Here is a 24,783-nt window from a genome sequence, read left to right as displayed (position 1 = left end):
ATCAACTGAGAGGTCTTTTAAAAACCGCATTACTAGACTACAAAAAAAAATTAAACGACAACTTAATCCTGATGACAATGACAATATGAGTGCCTCGTCTGACTACCAAACTGAAGATGAAACCACCTTTCCTATTTCTGAACAAGCTCTTCCATCTTCACAGTTTTCTACCTCTCAAGCTAACTAAAACTCGCTTTCAAAATAATTCAATGGAATTGCGATGGATTTTTTCCTCGCTTGGAAAGAATCCAGCAATTAGATGCCGAAGAACAACCTGAAATCATATGTTTACAAGAAACTAATTCCAAATTATCCAAACTTCCTAAACTAAAAAATTTTGAAGACTATCACTATGTTCGAACTGACTACAATAGAGCCAGTGGTGGAACCTCAATTTTTGTTTCCAGCGAACTATTTTCATCTCACCTCTCTCTCACCACCGAACTTGAGGCTATCGCCATAACCGTATGGTGTCCAAATAAGCTCACTATTTGTAGTGTATATATTCCACCCAACCACTCACTAAAGGAAATTGAACTTCTAGACCTTATTTATCAGCTTCCTACACCGTACATTCTAGTAGGCGATTTTAATGCTCATAATTCTATGTGGGGATCCAATCATACGTCAAATAAAGGCAAAACTATCGAGAATGTAATTAACTGTACAGGCTCTTGCATATTAAATACAGGTTCTAATACACATTTAAATTTTTCCTCTGGGACGTTTTCTTCGATAGATCTTAGCTTTAGTGATCCCAAATCTGCACCTTTACTAACTTGGAAAGTCTCTGATGACTTTTATGATAGCAATCATTATCCTATCTTTATATCATCTAATATTCCCAATACTGAACAAACTCTGCCCAGAAGCTACTGGCGACTTAAAAATGCTGACTGGACAAGTTATACATCCCAAACAGATATCGCATTTCCTTCTCTCATACTATCAGATAATATTGATAATAACATATCATTAATCACAGACATCATACTTTCAGCTGCCAATTTGCACATTGGCAAAAGTACTATGTCACATAAACAAAAAAGAGTTCCTTGGTGGAATACCTCATGCCAAAGCTCTGTAGAACAACATAAAGTGGCACTAAAAAATTATCGAAAAAATAAAAACCCCGAAAATCTCACAACATTAAAAAAAGCTAGAGCCAAGTCACGGTTCATTATAAAACAAAGTAAAAAATCTTCTTGGAAAAACTATGTATCTTCTATTAACGAAAATACCAATCCTACTGATCTCTGGAAAAAAATACGCCAAATCCAAGGCATCAATACAAACACTAAAATCTCTAGTCTTATCTCAAATAATATTACTATCAGTGATAATCAAGAAATTGGCGAAACCCTAGCAAAACACTTCGATACAAAATTTAAAAGCAAAATAAATTCTTCTTTACTTGAGCCATTAGTCAACACCCTTCCTCCATGCTCTTCCGAAACAGTTAAGGATATTACTTATCTGAATTCGGCGTTCTCTTACGTAGAACTTACCTCGGTCATTAACACTTTCAAAAACACTGCTTCTGGCCCCGACGATATTCCCTATATCTTTATAAAAAAACTATCCAACTTAGGTCTCCTTAAACTTCTTGAAACGTTTAATTTAATCTGGTCATCCAACAAATTTCCCAACCAGTGGCGAACCTCAATTATAATACCCATTAAAAAACCTAACATAGCTCGCTCGTCACCCAGTGCTTATAGACCAATATCACTCACTTGCACCATGTGCAAAATCTTAGAAAAAATGATTAACAAAAGACTTATATGGTTCTTCAACAAATATAACATAATTCCCAAAGAACAGTCAGGTTTCCGACGAAATCGCTCGACTCAAGATAATCTAATACTTCTCCAAAGTCATATTTCTGATGCTTTCAACAAAAGTCAGGAAGTCGTCGCTGCTATATTTGATATCGAAGGCGCCTTTGATACTATTAGCAGGCAATCTATACTGAACAAACTAACCTTTTATAATATTAAGGGTAACATATTCAATTTTATACAAAATTTCTTATCACTTCGATCGTTTAGAGTGTCTGTCAATGGTATTTTTTCATCAGTTCACACTCAAACCGATGGGGTACCACAAGGATCAGTATTAAGCCCAACTCTTTTTAATCTAGCAATAAGTGATTTATGCTCTAATATACTTTCCCCCATTAGACATGTCTTATATGCAGACGATCTAATAATTTACTGCCACGGACGATCTATCTCTACAACTTCTAAGCTCATTCAATCCGCAGTAGATATCCTCATTAAGAAAACAAGCTCCATAGGCTTATCATTATCATATACAAAATCAAAAATAATAAAATTTAGTAGACGACCACCATCACCATCTCCTAGTATTACGATTGACAAAGCTTATCTTCCCTCTGTCAGAGAATGTAATATACTCGGTTTAACGTTTGACTCACGACTTACCTGGAAGCAACATATATTAGAAATAAAAGGTGAAGCTCACAAAAGACTAAATATTATCAAAACTCTTTCACACTATCAATGGGGTGCAGATGAAAATTCTCTTCTGAAGATATATAGATCTGTTATTCGTTCCAAACTGGATTATGGTTCTTACATATACATCTCTGCTCCTAAAACATATATTAACCTCCTAAATTCAATACATAACACAGCTCTCCGCATTTGTATAGGAGCTTTCCGATCTAGTCCCGTAGAGAACTTATATTGTGAAGCAAATGAACCCCCTCTTTGGATTAGACGGGAGCAGCTGCTGCTGTCCTACGCAGTATCTGTTTCTTCTAATCCCTCTAACCCAGTATATCCTCTTTTTGTATCATCCGCGAATAAACTGCATGACCACTCTAAATTACCTTCGATAAAACCCGTCCCACTAATTTTGGCGCAGTTACTTGATGACATTTCTCTATCACAAATAATTCCACTTCTCCCAACCCCTTATCCTCCTTGGTCTATAGTCATTCCTCATATTAACACATCACTCTCAAGATACGATAAATTTACAACTCCGAGGGAACTCATTAGGAACAGTTTTAAAGAAATAATCTCTACAAAGAAATACGACTTAGTTCTGTATACTGACGCTTCAAAAAATGATACAGGGGTAGGCTGTTCTGTTACAACGTCACATAATCTTATCACGGCATCCCTTATCCCCCCTTTTTGTAGCGTTCATACTGGCGAATTATTCAGCATACTTCAAGCTATCAAAAACATTTCTCTATCAAATAAGCAAGTTGCTATATGCACAGACTCTCTAGCCTCAATCCAGTCTATCCAAAACATATTCACTGATCATCCTATCGTCCAAAAGATCCATGACCATTACCAACGTATCCTTTCCCAAAATATAACAGTTACTCTGATCTGGCTACCATCTCATATTGGGATAGAAGGTAATGAGCTTGCAGACCACCATGCCAAGATTGCCTCAACATCATCTGTTATCGCCGATAACATCCAAATTAGCAAGGATTTAAAAGCTTACATTAAAAGAAGAACAAGAGTCCGATGGCAACAACACTGGGACACCAACTGCTCAGCTTTACATCAAATTCAACCGCTAATCGATAGTCCTCCTATTTTTGGACCTACAAGTTTGTCTAGAAGAGATCTTGTCGTGGCAAGACGACTCCGTATCGGGCATACAAAATTAACACATGGTTACCTAATGTCATCCAGCAACCGACCTAATTGTGAAAGCTGTCAATTACAACTGACAGTGAATCATATTCTCACCGAATGCCTCCAATATTCTGCCAGAAGACTATTTTTTCACCTCAAAGACAATATACGAGACATACTAAATAATGCGGATCAAATCAAGTGCGCCATAAAATTTCTAAAAGACATTCAGTTGTATTATAAAATATAATTTTCATTGTACCATATTTTTTTGCATTTTGTAACATATTATTTATTGTAATATTGTTGTAACCGTTCTTGTGCAAGTGGCCTTAGTAGCCGAGCACATTAATTTTAAATAAAAAAAAAAAAAAAAAAAAAATCAATTTGAACTTTTTATGATAAAATTAGTGAATTAGTCAGTATTCTCATTGTATATTTTGAATCTATAAAAAATACGACTATATTAGTTGCAATAAATTATCGAATTGATAAGATACAGTGTGTCGCATTTAAGATGAAGACACCCCTAAGTTTCGGCTATGAAAATATATACAGATTTGAAATTTTGCACAGTCATACAGGTTGATGGTTCACAATTTTTAAAATAGTCCACTGAACTCTAAATTTTAAACGCGGCCTACTGCGAATCCACAAACAGGGTGAATTTTCGATATGCGATTCGATTTGCTTCGCGTTACAGATATCGATAAAAGTTATTTGGAAAAGTTGTTCCAAATATTATTATAACCCCACATACCAAATTTTATGATAAAATTCACAATTTTAGTTTTTTTTTTCAGTTGTTGTAGTCACGATCCTAAATCCTAAAATTGGCTGTCCCGAGATGCATCTCGAGACAGCCAAAAACGGTTTTCTCGATTTTTTCGTTCTTTCCGCTCAGATATTAAAAATTTCGCCTCTGCTATTTAAAAGAACGGCAAAAAGTACATAAAAAAATACTATTTAAAAGTTGGCCAAATCATATTATCATAACCTAAAAATTCTTTGAAAATTTCAATAATTTTTCCTGGGCTCATTTTTCATTACAAAAATCTGAAAAAAATTAGGTTGTTTTTTATTCAAAAGGTACAATCTCTTGAATTTTTTCAGATTTTTTCAAGTAAAATTGCGCTCACAAAAAAATAAAACCTAAAAATTTTTCTTTTCTGGATTTGAGACGTTTTAGGACCTCTGGGAAGCTAAAAATTTGCATGAGGGCATAATTTTATATGCTTTATCGAAAACATAAGTAGCGGGGCTGATCGGTGCGGGGGCATTTTTGGCCATCTTATCCCGCTATAGCCTTTATCGAATTTTTCCCGAGTGACACTTTGACAGTTTTAAGTTCACGACCCGAAGGGGAGTGAAATTATGTCAAAGTGACAATAACAATTTGATAATAATTTTAGAGATCGAGTGCAATTTGCTGCGATTATTTCATGAATAAAACTGTTCAAAAACAAAATTTTATTGTAATTTATTTATGTAAGTACAGATTACTGCAGTTAAATACACAGTTGTTATAAATATTTGACGGTTGAAAGTCATCACTTTTGTCACTTTTAAAACAGTAATTTTTATTAATGTCACTTAATGTATTTTTTCGTAGCAACGAAGGGCATCTGACGTCATACTTGACGACGGGATATTATCAAAAATTATCACTTTAATTTTTATTTCTGTAGCTTTCTATTGGTCAGAATCTTCTATGAATGAAATAATAAAAAATTATCGGGTATAATATCACAAGGCAGTGAGAATAAATTGACAATAATGCGACAGTTTTTCGAAAATTTGTTGTCTGGCAATAGACACGAGAGCCCGCAGGGCTCGAGTGGCTAAATGATAACAAATTTGAGAAAAAATGAAGCATTATTTTCTTATTTATTCTTACGGTCGTGTGATATTCGTAAGATTATTTTTTAATACTTACATATAAAATTCAAGTCTTTATATAAAAACAGTCAGTGACATTTATCCCAATTAATGTGACGCAGATTTTTAAACTTGTCAAAGTGAAAAGCAGTTAAGCAAATAATTAGGTGAAGATATTAATAAAATATTAGTTAATTTATTTATAAATAGAGTTTTATTCATGAAATAATCTTACCGAAGTAAATCGAAAGCTAAAATTTGCCTATTTGTGTTCTCCTCGTGAAAATTTGACATTAGATGCAGAACTAAAAGTATATTATGGATATTTTCTTAAATGTGACAGTTGTCAAAACTAAGAAACTGGTTGTAATTAAACAAAAACAATCTACTTAAAAAAATTCTCACTGTAATTTTCTACAGTAGAAAATTACCGATGAAATAATGATCTGATTGGACAGAATTAAAAACGTGATCAAAAATCTAACTGTACGATTGGAAGTTAAATCCATTAAAAAATAATCAGTAGTAATTGCACAAGAGCTCTAAAATTATTATCGAATTTTTCCCGAGTGACACTTTGACAGTTTTAATCTCACGACCCGAAGGGGAGTGAAATTATGTCAAAGTGTCACGAGGGCAAAAATTCGATAATAATTTTAGAGGTCGAGTGCAATTTGTTGCGATTATTTCATGAATAAAACTGTTCAAAACCAAAATTTTATTGTACCTAAGTTTATTTATGTACCTAAGTACAAATTAGTATTACAATTAAACACACAGTTATTATAAATATTTGACGGTTGAAAGTCATCACTTTTATAATTTTTAAAACTATATTTGTCATTAATGTCACTGAATGTATGTTTTCGTAGCAACGAATTGCATCTGACGTATTATACTTGACGACGGGATATTATCAAAAGTTATCAGTTTAATTTTTATTTATGTAGCTTTCTATTGGTAAAAATCTCCTATGAATGAAATAATCGCGTTAATTTCAATAAAACACGAACACAATAAGATACGTTTGAAATAAGTTAGTAAATAATATATAAATATTAGTTTGTTGCATGTATTATAATATATTTTAAAGCCATATTGCAAGGTATTCTACTTTCGGAAAAGAAATGCGTGCGGGAAAGTGGCTGTTTTAGCATGGCCGTAGAAAAAATCATTTATTTTTTAATCCCATACAAGCTGTAGTCAAGAAACGCCTGCATATTTCGTAAAAATCGTGTTTTAATTAATCATCGAAATCATTAAATTTTACGTCACCCCAATAGGTACATGTTATTAATGCTGACCAATTTTGTAATATCTTGAGGATCAATATTGTTTGATCAAACATAGGTGGTAATAAAGTTCCTATTCCAATTCATCCATTTTATTTATCTTACGTTATGTTGGGATGCTGAAATGTTTGTTTTTATTCCAAAGTTTATACAGGGTGTTTCTAAATAAGTATGACAAATTTTAAGGGTTAATTCTGTATGAAAAAATAATGACAATTTAATGCGATAATATTATGGGTAATAATGCTGGAAAAATAATGCTGGTATCTTTGTTAGTATCTTTTACCAATTTTGTAATAAATGCCATAAAAAGTTTCCGTGTAATTTGAATTCCAGTGGCTTTTGATTAAAATTCAGTAATTCCCAGCCGTTGTTTAAAAAATCTATTTAATATATTTTTTATTATTTCAGATGAGAACCACTAGAAATTAGAATGTAATAAACTAAAAATGCCGCAAACTCTTCTGAGGGGAGTTGCTCATCAGAACTACCAAGAGTATAATAATTATCCTTGTACTAAAATCCACAATGGACAAAATGGGTTTATACCCAATGGCAAGGCTGGGCAAAACGGACATTACAACTATAAAGCATATATCAAAAATCACAACGGCTATGCCAACGGTTACAACAACCTTAATGGTCGTACTATTCAAAAAGGACCCATAAAAGAGAATGGACTTAATTCCAATGGATGCAGCTCAATTTTTCAACCACATAATTATTCAGGTGAGATTGATTTTATAGCTTATTTATTGATTTATTGTACAATAAATAATAATACTGTATAATAGTTATTTATGAAACAGTTCGTGAAGTATGCTTTTTGCGAACGCACGCGATGTTTAGAGCACGAGCGACAACGGAGCGAGTGCTGTACATCGCGTAAGTTCGCAAAAAGTACTTCACGTACAGTGTCATACAATATTGTATCTACGATAAACAAATAAAAAAACTGTAACTCTTCGTCACTGGAAGTCATTTCTATTCTACAATTTTTAGAACTTTGACATTTAAAAATTCTAATTTTTTTCAAACCACAAAACTGTCAAAATTGTTGGTGTAATTTATTGCTCATTATGTCATCACCATGACAACGCGAAAGTTAAGGATATTTGATTATATGAAAGTGTGTCAAAAACAGTGCGAAAAAGTAAATTCCATTTAAAACACATTGTTACTTCACGCACACTTTAAACCCTTCACGTACTGCTATCTATAATTGCAGTTTTCACAAACTAAAAACTTATTCATAATATTAAGGCATAGAGTAGATAAAGGATATTTTAGTAACCAAAGTTTACGTATTTTTTTGGCATGGGAAAACAGCACCAAATTAACAAAATACTGGTAGTTTATGGCATGTGGCATGCAATTTGATTAGGATTTATTTTAAGGTTTATACCATTTTCATATTTTTTCTATGCCTTATTGTCATAATATACCAGGTGAGCAAAAGAAGCGTGACGGTAAAATATTTTGCGAAATTTACATCGGATCGAAAAGTTTCTTCTTCTTAAGGTGCCGAGACCGTTTGTGGATCGTTGGATCTCATGTTGCCCAGCATATTAACAATCATTGTCTTATTTACAGCCATACGAAATAGTTCAGTGCTAGTTTTCCCAAACCATTGGCGTAGGTTTTTGAGCCATGAAGTTGTACGGCAGCCCACACTTCTTTTTCCCATTATTTTACCTTGCATGACAAGGTGTAGTATGTCATATTTTTCTGGGTGACGCATTATATGACCAAAGTATTCCAATTTGCGCCTTTTAACCGTGTTCACTACTTCGCAACTTTTATTCAAACGTTGTAAAACCCTTTCGTTTGTGACTCTTTCTACCCAACTGATCTTCAGAATACGGCGGTAGACCCACATCTCAAATGCTTCTAGGTTTTTCAAAAGCGATTCTTTCAGGGTCCATGCTTCAACCCCGTAAAGTAGTACTGGGAATATATAACATCGAACCATTCTTATGCTAAATTCCAAATTTAGATCATGACTGCACAGGATTTTCTTTAATTTCATAAAACTTATTCTTGCTTTGGAAATTCTACTTTTTATTTCTGTACTAGGGTTCCAGCTTTCATTAATATGAGTACCCAGATATATAATATTACTTACTCGTTCAATTGAGTCATTACCGATTGTTACGTTATAGTTATTAGTATTTACGGCTGCCTGTTTACTAATAACCATAAACTTTGTTTTTCTTGCGTTGATTTTGAGTCCATATATCGCGCAGAATGCCACCATTCAGTTCAATTGATCCTTCAGTGATTCCTTGAATTCAAGAAGATGTTCAATTGATCCTGTCAGTATCAAGGTGTCATCTGCGTATCTGATATTGTTCATAAGCATACCATTAATGAGTATTCCCTCTTTTGCGTTTTCCAACACTTCATTTAAGATTGTTTCAGCGTAAAGATTAAACAACATTGGTGACAATATACAGCCTTGTCGAACTCCACGCTTGATTTTTACTTCTTCAGAGCACTGATTCCCAACCCTAACACATGCAGCCTGGCCCCAATACAAATTTGCGATTATCCTAATGTCCATACCGTCCAGACCAGTAGTTTTGAGAATATGTAGCATTTTTTCATGACGAACTCTATCAAAGGCCTTTTCAAAACCAATCGCGCACATGAAAACGTCATGATTTATATCTCTGCATCTTTGAATTAAAACTTGGGTTGCGAATAGTGCATCACGCGTTCCAAGGCCACAGCGAAAACCGAATTGAGTGCTTGAGATTCTTTCCTCAATTTTTCTATATGTTCTTTGATGAATTATTCTGAGAAAAGTTTTCAATACATGACTCATTAGGCTGATGGTGCGATAGTCGCTGCATTTTGTGGCTCTGTCTTTTTTTGGTAGTACAACAAATGAGGATTTAAGCCAATCTTTAGGAATTTTTCCGCTTTCATAGATTAAGTTGAATAATTTCGTATGTATCGTAATGCCCTCGGTACCTAAAAGCTTTAGTGTTTCTACGTAAATACCATCTGGTCCGATCGCCTTGCCGTCTTTTGCGTTCTTTATAGCGTATTTCACTTCTTCCCTAGTTATTGGAGGACCGCTCATGTCATCTAGTTCGCTTCTTTCATCATCGAATAATTCCTTTATATATTCTGTCCATCATATTAGTTGACCTTCGATATCGATTATAATTTTTCCATTTTTATCTTCGATTAGTGGAGAATTACATTTTTTATTCAGTGCTGCAACTTCTTTCAGTTTTTTGTGCATATTGAATGCGTCATACATACGCTCGTAGTTCTCAATTTTTTTACATTGTTGTTTATGCCACTCTGATTTAGATGATCTTATTTTTCTTCGAATCATACACATAGCTAACACATAGCTAACAAGTCAAAGAAAAAAAGTGATATTGTGCCGATAAGTGCTTTTGCCCTGGGGGTGGTTTTCACCCCCTCTTGGTGGTGAAAAAATATTTGTCCAAAGAAAGTCAGGAAATGGATAAACTGGCTAATCTTAAGTAACTTTTGTTCTATAGAGTTTTTTCACTAAGTCAATACTTTTTGGGTTATTTGGCAGTGAATATGTTCATTTTTTCAACAAAATAACCACGCTTTTAGACGGTTTTTCGCAAATAACTCAAATAGTAACTATTTTGTCGAAAAAACGTTTTTAGCAAAAATATAACCTGTAAAAATTTTTAAAAAATGGTGTATATATCACATATCCACACCTAGTAGAAGCAGAGTTATAGCTAATGAAAAATAGGTTCATATTCGTCAAATTCCAAATGAAATAATTTAACGTGAAATAGTAAAAAATGAAGCACATTTCGGGGAAAACTTATTACAACTTATTTAAAGTGATTAAAAATAGCTTCATTTTTGTTTTATAAAAAAAATTTCTAGCATCAAAATTAAACAAGTTACGCTCAAAATAAAGTTAGTCCCTTTTGGTTTTGGTAAAAAAAATCGAGAAAATCCCCCCCTAATTAGTATCTTAAATGAACTTAATCGTTACGACTTCACAAGTTTCTTGACTCGTGTATATATTGTTTATATAATCTGTAAGTTTCATCGGTTCAAAGTCCTTATTATTGAAAGGGCTGTAGTTAAAAGGGGTTGAACGAGTCACTGATCACGAATCTATGCAAATTTAGAAACACCAAATCTTAATCAATTTTTGTCTAACAGAAAAACAAAAAAATACATGATATTCAGAAAAGCAATGCTGACTTTTTTTTTCGAGATTTTTGGTATCTCTAACAATTTTTAAGTTATTTTGAAAAAAAGCATATTTTTCAAAATTTAAATTTTTAAAAATTTTATTTTGAAACCAAATTTTTTCAAAAATAAGCACTTTGAATCGATGAAACTTACAGATCATATAAACACAATATAAGTAAAATAATTTGTGGAGCGGTAACGATTAATTTCATTTAAGTTGCTAATTAGGGGATGGTCTTCCCGATTTTTTTTTTGCAAAAACAAAAGGGACCAACTTTATTTTGAGCGTAACTTGCTTAAATTTAATGCTAGAAACTTTTTGTAAAAAGAGAAATAAAGTTTTTAAACAGTTTAAAAAAGTTAAAATGGGTTTTCCCCAAAAAGTGCTTAATTTTTTGGATATTTCACGTCGAAATATTCTATTTGAAATTTGGTGAATATGAATCTATTTTTCATTGGCTAAAACGCTGGTTCTACGAGATCCAGAGACCTAACGCGTACACCATTTTTTTACTTTCTTATAGGCTATATTTTTGCTAGGAACGTTTTTTTCGACAAAATACTTACTTTTTGAGTTATTTGCGAAAAACCCATAGAGGTATATATTAACATAGAGGGAGTGTAGCGATCACGCTACCAATTAAATTACTTTAATTAAAATTGGATTAAAATATACCCCTCTACAAAATCCTTGGGTGACGCCCGCGAAGATCCAACTACGATTTTTCGGTGCACAGGCGCGCCAATAGAAAGAAAATCGATGATTGTCGATTTCTAGTTGAGTTGGTCACGAACTCACAAAGAGGCAACACATCGTCATTACTTAGGTGACGGAGTTTGGGCAAAATTGGGAAAATATATAACTAAAAGACCTCGAACATCAGCCAATAACCCATATTTAGCAGTAGTTATATCTGGAGACTTATTTACAAGAAAGGAAAAAGGTTATAATACCGCCGATGTGTTGCTTTGCTCAAGTGAGTATATTGATATATTTCTCTTTATTTCTTCATTATAAAATCAAATTCACCATCCTAGATATCTCGTTCGTTATCTGTAGATATTAATTTCAGTTAAGAAATAATTTAAATGTCACATTATAAGTTATATTACCGTAAGGATATTCATTTCCATTTGCAAAGGAACAGTCAAGGCCATATGTTTTAGTGCTAAAGTTAAATTCCAGTTTCTCATTAGACTTTTTGCTCTAGGTTTTTTTTGAGGTAATAATATAAAAAAGTTTTAACGAATATCAGACATGTCATGCGCATGTCCCTGCCATGTCTGATTTGATGATTTGGATTAGTTTCAGTTTGACATGACATATGTATACCTAACCTGAGTTTTTTTGTTTTGGTTTCCAGTGCAGTGACTCTGTGCTGTCTACACATAGTGTTATAAATAATGTAATTAAATTGATAAAATTTATTTTAGATTCCGTCCCGTAGCTACTTGTCACATAGACACTTAGCCTAGTCAATTTATATAGATTGTATCATCATTTAATGTGCCATCATATAAATATGTGCCAGTTACTGTAAGCAGCTATGGTATGGGTTACCCCTAGAGTTACTTTTGATTGGATTGGATAGTACCTATTTCACAACATCCAGGATTGGATTTATCACCACAGCAGCCCACTAGTTTTTGCCGTGCCAAGAGGAAATTCATTCCTATCTGGACCTTTTTAAATAGGACTTGTGGTTAAGATAAGTTGTTTAATCTTATTATTTACATATTTTGGGTACTCTATAGTTGCTTGCACTGTAAACTTCTTGTATGCATACAATTGAGGTAAACTAGGTACATATTTCTTGATAGATAGGGTTTTAGGTCGTTGGTTTTTTTTTAATTTAATAGAAGTAGTAGTTTCCAATAAATAAAATTAGGTCTTGTTCAATAATCATTATAAATAATAATTGTAGCTTAAAAATTTGATAGGGAAGGGGTCGTTAAAGGTTTGTCGCGGATATACATTGTATATAAAGAGTAACTGACCAACTCATTTATACAACTCATTTATATCACTCATTTATAGAACTCATTTATATCACTCATTTATATAACTCATTTATATAACTCATTATATATTTATTTATTAGTGTTTTTGCTAGGTGAGATCTTTATTATTTTTGGTAACCGTAGCGTTCTTGTTGTGGATCTCACTCTAGCGTAGTTCAATTTAGGAAATAATTACTAACTTTTTAGTTGTAAGGACTTAGTGCTATTCCAACGGACTTTTGATTTGGATTTTGATTTTAATACTTTTGCTTGGCCAGTGATAGTGGATAATTGCTTGTTGAGTGGCCTTTGCGGTCCTATTTTATCTTTTCCCCATCCACTATCACTGTAATTACGTTGCGTTATATGTAAAGTGTTAACATTTAATATTTATTATTAATATATTTGTATGTATTAAGGTTGGTGTTTTATTTCAGTCTGTATTACCAGTATATAACATAGCAAGACAAGATCAGTATTTAGTATTTTGTATTTCAGGTGGTTGTAACCAGTGTCATAGAGTTCCCATTGTTCATTACTTCAAAATCTCGAACCTGTCCAACTTCTTGGTTCTGAGAGCCGAGTTGTTCGTTCGAGTTGGCGCCCTTTTTTCTTCTTCTTTCTTTGTTGTAACTCGATATTATTTTATCTCTAGCATTCTTACCTATTTTTCTTCCATTTTTGTATTAACAGTCTCATTTCCTTCCTAGTTACTATCATTTCATTACCAAATTTTCTTCTCATATCTCTAAAGCCAATATTCGGTGTATGGAAGCTAGCCCGAATACTCATACTTGAGATTTAGTGTCTCTCTGCCCTTTTGATTTTTTTTCCTTCCTGAGCTAAGCCCCTCTTCTTGTCTTCTTAAATCTCTTATCATTTATTTTACCCATCTTTATTCAGTTCTTCTCTTCAAAAATCTCTATACCCAGAGTATAGAGGTTTCAATTGGCGCCCAACGTGGGCGCGATATTATCTTGATGATATTCTAGTCATTACTCCTGATTTCGACACTCATATCTCTGTATTGCAACAGTTGTTTCAGCGTCTCAAAGATGCAAATTTGACTATTAACTTAGATAAAAGCAGCTTTTGTCGTGATTCTATTAAGTTTTTAGGATATGTTGTAGATTCTCATGGCTTACATACTGACCCTGACAAGGTGTCAGCTATTCGTGATTTTCCTGTGCCTAAAAATACCACCCAGGTCCGTCGATTGTTAGGAATGGTGGGCTATTATAAAAAGTTTGTTAAGTCTTATTCTACCTTGTTGTCCCCTATTACTGACTTACTTCAAAATAGGAAAAAGGGACAAAATATTGTGTGGACTCCTGAAGCTAATGGAGCTTTCATTAAAATCAAGGAGGCTCTCACCAACTCCCCAGTTATGGTAGCCCCAGATTTCACTAAGCCTTTCTATTTGATGACTGATTGTTCAAACACAGCATCTGGTGGTGTACTCTATCAAATTGTCGATGGAGAGGAACACCCTATAGCCTATACAAGCAGGAAATTAAACAAAGCCCAGAAAAATTATACTACAACCGAAAAAGAGTTGTTAGCTATAATTACGGGCATTGAACATTTCAGATATTTTCTGGAAGGTCGTTCGTTTACGGTCATAACTGACCATAGTAGTTTGGTGTGGTTACAGAGTATGAAGAACCCATCTCCTCGTTTGGCTAGGTGGATTTTAAAATTGGCACAATATGATTATAAAATTGTTCATCGTAAAGCTGCAGGTGTAGTAGTCGCTGATGCACTATCTAGAACTTTTGATATTAACTTGTTAGATTTATCTACTCTACAACCAGATGACTGGTATCGAAAAATGTTGTATGATGTCCAGAATGTTCCAGGTAAATTTCCTGATTTTAAAGTTGAGCATGGTGTGTTGTATAAACATGTGTTAAGTTCTATGGATGCCCTTACTGGAATGTCGGAATGGAAGATAGTCGTTCCAACAGCAAATAGGGCAGAGGTTTTGGCCACTTTTCATGACTATCCTACTGCAGCTCATTTTGGCTTCTACAAAACTTTCTGTCGTATATCTGAACTGTATTACTGGCCGAAGATGCGTCAGACTATTCGTAGTTATCTCGCTCGATGCAAAATTTGTGCTACGTGTAAGTCGACAAATCTTCCACAACCAGGTTTAATGGGTAATTATCGACGGATTGATTTTCCATTCCAACTTATATCTTTAGATCTTATTGGTCCTTATCCTAGGTCGTATAAAGGTGCTCAATATGCCTTAGTAGTTGTTGATTACTTTACAAAATTTCCTTTGGTGCATACTATGTCTAAAGCAACTACTTCAGCCATTATCAAGTATCTAGAGAATGAAGTTTTCCTAATTTATGGTGTTCCACAGATCGTGTCTTGCGATAATGGACCCCAGTTCACAGCCAAGGCTTTTCGTGATCTCATGTCTAAATATAATGTACAAAAGATCTGGTACAATGCGAACTATCATCCTCAAATTAATCATACTGAAAGAGTAAACAAATCTATCGTTACTGCTTTAAGATCATATTCATTTCCTGATCAGAGAGCTTGGGATACTCATATCCACTCTATAGTACAAGCTATCAGGACTTCTTCTCACGAAATAACCAAATGTCCTCCATCGTACTTAATGTTTGGTCGTCATGTTCCTCTTTCTGGTGATTATTTTGGTAAAATCTCAGAAAATGCCACTAATTTTCCTGCAATATCAGATAAGTTACACCGCTTAGAAGATATTCAGCATCTTCCTGACATATATACGGATGTTCGCAAACGTTTGAAAGCATCTTATGACAGAAATAAGTGCCGTTATGACCTGAGAAAGCGAGCCTTATCGTTCAGAGTCGGAGATTCCGTTTTGAAGAAAAATTTTGTCAAGTCAGATAAAGTGAATTTCCAATCTGCCAAGTTGTGTCAAAAATACATACCTTGCACTGTTATTAAGGTTATCTCCCCTTTGATTTATGAGTTGAAGGAAACTTCCACCGGCAGGAAACTAGGAAGGTTTCATGTCAAAGATTTACTTGAGGATAAGACTGTAGGTCCACATAACTTGTCTGACAATTCAGATGGTTCATCTTCAGATGAAGATTAAATTGTGAGGGCCAGTTTGATATTTATGATCTGTTTATCTATTCTGTTTACCTGGTTAACATCTGTTGTTATGCCTTTTATCTTATTTTATCTTATATTATCTTATCTTAATGTTGGTTAATATCTTAGTTTATGGACTTGTTCATTTTGCTGTTGGTTGTCTCTTGAAAGTCCAAACTATATATCATAGGAGTGCAGGATGGATAATGGGAATTTTCCCCATCTTGAATTCTGGGTTAAATAGATATTTATAGGGATAGTTAGGAAACCGTTTCTATAATATTTTCTTTGATTGACGGTTGCATGAGCTCGTGGACCATGGCCATAAAGCTTATGCATTCACTTACTTACTGTGTCAGGGTTTAGCGTGGGTTCAGGACTGATCACCCTGGACTTGGGCATTTCACTTGGCTCAAAAATATATTAATATCTATAAGTTGTTCCTAGAGTATCTCTTAGGTTGAAATTAGAATGTGTCATGTAGAATTGGATCGTTCTGATATTCAGCAGTAAGTCAGTTTGTTTAACTTGGTTGTCATCTCCTATGCTGTTATCTTTTAAATGATTTGAGTTTTAACATATCTTATTACCGTAAGTTTGGTTACCTGTCTCTACCACTTGCTTGGATTAGTGGCTGTGAGTATGTGAGTTACCTTATTTGTCTCCCTACTGAGCATTATGTTAGTAGATGTTCTTCTGCCTTAAATATGAAAAGGTAGATGTGAGTTTATCTTTACCTTTACCTGAAGTGAGTTTATCTTTACCTTTAGTTTGAGTTTATCTCGTACCTTTACCTTGATGCATTTATCTTTATCTTTACCTTGAGTTTATCTCATACCTTTACCTTGATGAGTTTATCTCTTATCTATATCTTGATTGAATGTATATCTTATCTTTATCTTGATTATTATAAAGTCCTAAGAATCTGTCCTTCTCTGTGCTTGTCGTGAGTAAAGAATTGGACCACGTCAATAGTACAGTTTAGGTATTACACTTAGGATTTTTATTACCTTTTACCTTTTGTGCATACCCTCTACCACGAGTAGATGCGGGCTTGCCAGTATTTTTACCTTTTAGCATACCCTATACTATGCGTATAGTGCGCTTGCTAGTATCTTTACCTAGATTGTGTCTTCCTATCGCTACGAAAGCAAGTAGACGTTATGAATTATCTTTTACCTTGAGTTTTAGATGTTGATATCCGGAACCATATCATATATGTTTAGGTTTGTAGTAATGTAGTTTCAACTAGTCCTGATGAATTCGTCCCTCATTGAACTCTTGGGTGATTAATAGAATCTGTTCGCTCTAGTGTCAATGTTGGGTAAAGTTAATAGGATGCGTTTAGGTTAATTGTTGTTTATGGTTCTTAGTTATATTGTGTTAAGGGTTGTTAATACACACCTGTAATTTAGTTTTAATCATGGGTTTACTAACACTTGAGAATGTAGATAGTAAGTAGTGTTAAGAGTTAACTTACTCTATAAGGTTGTATAATTATATTTAGAATGTTAGTGATTAACGCGTAATTATTTGTTTTTCTCTATCTTTGGTTTTACTAAATTAAAGTAAATTATCTTGTAGAATAACTTATGTCAGTCAGTTACGTATGTCGGTTAGTTACACATCCTTTCTATGTTCTATACTTTCTGCAAATACCATTAAAGATATCTCGCGTGGCCTCTATACTGTCTGTATGACTTCGTCCTGATTTTTGTTCTGTCTCCTCAGCAAATAGTATGGCTGTTGAGCCTACCATAATTATGGTTTTATACCACAACGTTTCTCCTTTACCGTGTCCATCCTCAGGTTCGCCTAGCGTCAGTTAGTTCTGGAAAATAAAAAAAAGGAAACTTGTAGAGTTTTCCTTTTTTTGCTGGAGAAGAGGGAGAATGTAGCGATCACGCTACCAATTAAATTACTTTAATTAAAATTGGATTAAAATATACCCCTCTACAAAATCCTTGGGTGACGCCCGCGAAGATCCAACTACGATTTTTCGGTGCACAGGCGCGCCAATAGAAAGAAAATCGATGATTGTCGATTTCTAGTTGAGTTGGTCACGAACTCACAAAGAGGCAACACATCGTCATTACTTAGGTGACGGAGTTTGGGCAAAATTGGGAAAATATATAACTAAAAGACCTCGAACATCAGCCAATAACCCATATTTAGCAGTAGTTATATCTGGAGACTTATTTACAAGAAAGGAAAAAGGTTATAATACCGCCGATGTGTTGCTTTGCTCAAGTGAGTATATTGATATATTTCTCTTTATTTCTTCATTATAAAATCAAATTCACCATCCTAGATATCTCGTTCGTTATCTGTAGATATTAATTTCAGTTAAGAAATAATTTAAATGTCACATTATAAGTTATATTACCGTAAGGATATTCATTTCCATTTGCAAAGGAACAGTCAAGGCCATATGTTTTAGTGCTAAAGTTAAATTCCAGTTTCTCATTAGACTTTTTGCTCTAGGTTTTTTTTGAGGTAATAATATAAAAAAGTTTTAACGAATATCAGACATGTCATGCGCATGTCCCTGCCATGTCTGATTTGATGATTTGGATTAGTTTCAGTTTGACATGACATATGTATACCTAACCTGAGTTTTTTTGTTTTGGTTTCCAGTGCAGTGACTCTGTGCTGTCTACACATAGTGTTATAAATAATGTAATTAAATTGATAAAATTTATTTTAGATTCCGTCCCGTAGCTACTTGTCACATAGACACTTAGCCTAGTCAATTTATATAGATTGTATCATCATTTAATGTGCCATCATATAAATATGTGCCAGTTACTGTAAGCAGCTATGGTATGGGTTACCCCTAGAGTTACTTTTGATTGGATTGGATAGTACCTATTTCACAACATCCAGGATTGGATTTATCACCACAGCAGCCCACTAGTTTTTGCCGTGCCAAGAGGAAATTCATTCCTATCTGGACCTTTTTAAATAGGACTTGTGGTTAAGATAAGTTGTTTAATCTTATTATTTACATATTTTGGGTACTCTATAGTTGCTTGCACTGTAAACTTCTTGTATGCATACAATTGAGGTAAACTAGGTACATATTTCTTGATAGATAGGGTTTTAGGTCGTTGGTTTTTTTTTAATTTAATAGAAGTAGTAGTTTCCAATAAATAAAATTAGGTCTTGTTCAATAATCATTATAAATAATAATTGTAGCTTAAAAATTTGATAGGGAAGGGGTCGTTAAAGGTTTGTCGCGGATATACATTGTATATAAAGAGTAACTGACCAACTCATTTATACAACTCATTTATATCACTCATTTATAGAACTCATTTATATCACTCATTTATATAACTCATTTATATAACTCATTATATATTTATTTATTAGTGTTTTTGCTAGGTGAGATCTTTATTATTTTTGGTAACCGTAGCGTTCTTGTTGTGGATCTCACTCTAGCGTAGTTCAATTTAGGAAATAATTACTAACTTTTTAGTTGTAAGGACTTAGTGCTATTCCAACGGACTTTTGATTTGGATTTTGATTTTAATACTTTTGCTTGGCCAGTGATAGTGGATAATTGCTTGTTGAGTGGCCTTTGCGGTCCTATTTTATCTTTTCCCCATCCACTATCACTGTAATTACGTTGCGTTATATGTAAAGTGTTAACATTTAATATTTATTATTAATATATTTGTATGTATTAAGGTTGGTGTTTTATTTCAGTCTGTATTACCAGTATATAACATAGCAAGACAAGATCAGTATTTAGTATTTTGTATTTCAGGTGGTTGTAACCAGTGTCATAGAGTTCCCATTGTTCATTACTTCAAAATCTCGAACCTGTCCAACTTCTTGGTTCTGAGAGCCGAGTTGTTCGTTCGAGTTGGCGCCCTTTTTTCTTCTTCTTTCTTTGTTGTAACTCGATATTATTTTATCTCTAGCATTCTTACCTATTTTTCTTCCATTTTTGTATTAACAGTCTCATTTCCTTCCTAGTTACTATCATTTCATTACCAAATTTTCTTCTCATATCTCTAAAGCCAATATTCGGTGTATGGAAGCTAGCCCGAATACTCATACTTGAGATTTAGTGTCTCTCTGCCCTTTTGATTTTTTTTCCTTCCTGAGCTAAGCCCCTCTTCTTGTCTTCTTAAATCTCTTATCATTTATTTTACCCATCTTTATTCAGTTCTTCTCTTCAAAAATCTCTATACCCAGAGTATAGAGGTTTCAGGAGCCTACCTTCCGCGCTTCCTGACGACAAGATCTCATGGACTGGTTTGCTGCATCTCTTTTTAACACATTGTATCGAAAATCTATGATGACATTCAGTGTGAATATATGCACGGAAGAGGAGGACAACTGTAGCAGCTTTATTATGCGTAAGAGTGAAACAGCACTAATCCAAATAAAAAAGATGGTGTCGTCACTTCGCTCTGAATGACACTCTCTCTATGCTAATATATAACTCTATGGAAAAACCCTCTAAAAATGTGGTTATTTTGTTGAAAAATGAACATATTCACTCGCAAATAACTCGAAAAGTGTTGACTTGGCGAAAAAGCTCTATAGAACAAAAGTTACTTAAAATTAGTCAGTTTACCCATTTCCGGACTTATTTTGGACATATATTTTTTCACCCCCAAGAGGCGGTGAAAGTCATCCCCAGGGCAAAAGCACACATCGGCACAATATCACTTTTTTTCTTTGACATGTAAGCTATATGTTTGCCAAATTTCATGTCAATCCAAGCTGTTCTTTAAAATTTAGAGCAAAAACCGTGAATGAATGGACTAACTGTTTAGCTTTTTGTATTCTGTCAGATTAGCATTCTTATATTTTCTTCTTGCATCCATTAAATTCAATATCTCTTCTGTCATCCACTGTTGCTTATTCCTACGCTGATTTTCCATTAAATGGTCTTCTTGGACTTTTTCCAATGTTTCTTTTCATGACTGCCAAAATTATTTTTCTGAATTTTTATTTCCCAATTTCTGAAACTGATCTTCTAATTTATCGGTTACTATTTCTTTCACTTCCGCATTTGAAAGTTTATCTTTGCTGATCCTAGGAGATATTTTGGGTTTTTTAATCTTTTTAAATTTAAGTAATACTTTAGCTGCTAGTAAGTTGTGGTTGGAGGGTACATCCGCTACTGGATATGTTTTGGAGGATAAGATAGCATTTCTATATCTTTTTGATATACAGATATAATCAATTTGATTTCTTACTATTCTTCCACAAGTGTCCATAGGAGATTTCCAGGTGTAAAGTCGTCGCTTAGGCAAGTCAAAAAAAGTGTTGGATATTACTAATTGTTTTTCTACGCAAAATCTAATCATTATCTTTGAAATCTAATCTATCGAAAAACTAAAAGCTACTTAATAACGATTAGGTATTAATCTCGATGTGAAAACACAAATTGTAAAAACAATTTTTTTAAAATTTAATTTATTACTTCATAAACCACATTAGAGAGGTTACTTCGCAAATCACAATATGTTTTAAAAATCTATAGAAAGACATGGTAGGGGGCTCCCCTACCATGGGAGATTATCTCCCATGGTAGGGGAGCTCAAGCGGGGATTTTTGCAGTTATTCGAGCGCGTCCGATTATCATATGGGGAGAAACCTGGTACCCTGCAGATGTCCCTCTACCATATATTGTCTCTTAACACAGGCTCGTTAAGGGGGGCCGAAAAAAAAAATCTATCCTTAAAATTCTCGAAATTGTCAGATTCAGATAAGGTAAGTTAAGTATATGCAAAAGAGTGTATATTTCAAAAATCTGACGATTTGAGCGGAGCGTAAGGAAATGGGTGAGTCAAAAATTTCACAAAAAAAAGCGAATATTTCGCAAAATAAACATCAGATCGAAAAACTGCAAAATACACTTTCAAAATGTTTTTGAAAAATCTATCGAATGATACCAATCACGACCCCCCACGGAGGCGGGGTGGGGGGTTACTTTAAAATCTTAAACTGGGCCCCCAAATTTTTATTGCAGATTTGGATTGTCTACATAAAAATAAGCTACTTTTATTCGAGACATTTTTTCGAATTATCGATATATGGCGCTATAATCGGAAAAAACTATTGGTGGAAATGGAAAATTAAAATAAAAAATGGCAAGCGCCATTTAGGAACCTAAGGAAACTAATAATCACAACCCAATAGGTCCACATAACGCTCGAGTGACGGCAAATTTAGCATAATTTGCTCCCCTACTATTACACGACCCCCACAACGACTTTCTAGGGGTGGGACGGGAGCAATTTTGAAATATTAAATGGGAACCTTCATTTTTTTTGCTGATTGCAAATGTTATTTAGGACATTTTTTTTCGAATTCTCGAATTAACTTCTGAACATACTTCATTTTTACAAATTGAAGAGTCTCAGATGCAGAATCAACCAATTTAATAAAAATTAAAATGGTAAATAGTAATTTAAATCTGAGACTTTTAAAGTTCTTTCTGGTACATCCTTAATCTGCGACTTTTTCAATTAATAAGACCGCAGACGACGAATATAGAAAACGAAAAGGAAACGATCACATTTCGCTTTCATTCGTCTAGGAAGAAAGGACAGAAGAGGAACTTTCAGTACTCAAATCCGAGTAAAGAGAGAAAAATAAAAATGATAATTGATGGTTTTGCTTGTTTTCGATTCAGAGGGTTGCACACCAGCTAGACAGGCACTGTTTCTACCATTTCAGGCGTCCTCAGCAGCGTTCGTTAGCGTGCATTCCTCTGAATCGAAAAACAGCTGGACCATCAATTTAAAGGGAATCTGAAAGATAATTCAAATTCCCCATTAGGACGCGATACAGCGACATCTCCTAACAAATTGAAGAGTCTCAGATGCAGAATCCACCAATTTCATAAAAATTCTGCATCTGAGATTCTTCAATTTTTTAGGAGGTGTCGCTGTATCGCGTCCTAATGGGGAATTTGAATGATCTTTCAGATTCCCTTTAAATTGATGGTCCAGCTGTTTTTCGATTCAGAGGAATGCACGCTAACGAACGCTGCTGAGGACGCCTGAAATGGTAGAAACAGCCTGTCCAGCGGGTGTGCAGCCCTCTGAATTGAAAACAAGCAAAACCATCAATTATTATTTTTATTTTTCTGTCTTTACTCGGATTTGAGTAATGAAAGTTCCTCTTCTGTCCTTTATTTCCATGACGAATGAAAGCGAAATGTGATCGTTTCCTTTTCGTTTTCTATATTCGTCGTCTGCGGTCTTATTAATTGAAAAAGGCGCAGATTAAGGATGTACCAGAAAGAACTTTCAAAAGTCTCAGATTTAAATTACTATTTACCATTATAACTTTTATTATATTGGTGGAATTCTGCATCTGAGACTCTTCAATTTGTTAGGAGATGTCGCTGTATCGCGTCCTAATGGAGAATTTGAATTATCTTTCAGATTCCCTTTAAATTTATGGTCCAGCTGTTTTTCGATTCAGAGGAATGTACGCTAACGAACGCTGCTGAGGACGCCTGAAATGGTAGAAACAGCCTGTCCAGCGGGTGTGCAGCCCTCTGTATCGAAAACAAGCAAAACCATCAATTATTATTTTTACTTCATTTTTACTAACGCTGATCTTGCTTTACTTATGCGTTACTTTATGTCAATAGAGTGGTCCCAGCGGCGTGCTGGAACTTTTCAAGCGGCCCGGTGATTTTATAGAAAAGCGGCCTCCCATCCTCATTTTACCTTCTATTATCAGGATGTTTTATTCGTTATTAAAAAAAAACAAAAATATAAATTATTTTTGAATCAAACATAAAACTTCGAATTCAATGACGTTTTTAATTTGCTATATTTTTTCATTTAAGAATAACAATCTTACAAATAATAAATGGCATGTATGACAATATTGTATGCAGTAACGCAGAAACCATAATTTCCTGAATAAATATAATATGAATTTGATGTAATTAAGATAAAAGTAAAATAAAATTTTGAGAATTTTTCAATTATGTATTAAGCTCAATTTTAGTAAATTAATTATACAAGAGAGTTCAAGTGCAAGTAGGGTGCAAATACTTTAATTTAAAAATATTTAAAATGTTAATACAAAGCAATAATCTAAATATTATTTTGCGATTATTTTATAAAATAATTACTTAACTCTTGATCAATAATTTCCGCATTATAGTAGATTTTTGAGCAAATACGTCGATTATTCCATCATTTTTAAACTCATACAAAGCTTCTTTTTCTATAGCCATTAGCATAAAAGTGATCTTGTGTTAAAGTACTTCTTAACCGATTTTTTTTATGTATTTCAATGTTGAAAAGCTTTTTTTGCAAGATACTGGTGTCACTGAAAGAGTTAATAAATGCTTTATATTATACTATTTAAATTTGGATAAGCACACAGCACACTGATATAAGTTGTACTTATGCAAAACAGCGTAACAGCAAGCTATTCAATCTTTAAACTTTTTAGTACCACACGGAGGTGAAGTTTTCACGATATCAACATTGTCATTTGTTACTTCATGTTCATTACCACTTAAATTAATAATATCATATTATCATCCTTCATATTTTCTGTAGACTTAATATATTCATCATGAACTCGATCTTCTATCTATAATCTCATTATGTATTTTGCAAAATCCTATTTTTAATACAATCCATTCATCAGAAAAATCCACGAGTTCTTCTCCA

General features: G+C 33.7%; 1 protein-coding gene across 2 annotated transcripts in view; it reads left to right on the top strand.

Annotated features, from left to right (window-relative positions):
- LOC126883081 (calpain-9-like) overlaps window positions 1-24,783 on the top strand; it is a 425,026-nt gene that overhangs the window by 40,406 nt on the left and 359,837 nt on the right. For both annotated transcript variants that reach the window (XM_050648317.1, XM_050648311.1), the window contains exon 2: window positions 7,211-7,528. In XM_050648317.1, coding sequence (XP_050504274.1) covers window positions 7,249-7,528 — 280 coding nt within the window. In that variant the 5' untranslated portion in view covers window positions 7,211-7,248. The remainder of the gene's footprint in view (window positions 1-7,210; window positions 7,529-24,783) is intronic.

The sequence above is a fragment of the Diabrotica virgifera genome, chromosome 1, assembly GCF_917563875.1.
Source record: "Diabrotica virgifera virgifera chromosome 1, PGI_DIABVI_V3a".
Taxonomy (NCBI): Eukaryota; Metazoa; Arthropoda; class Insecta; order Coleoptera; family Chrysomelidae; genus Diabrotica; species Diabrotica virgifera.
The sequence above is the reverse complement of the archived record's forward strand: the minus strand, read 5'-3'. Positions and strand labels throughout refer to the sequence as shown.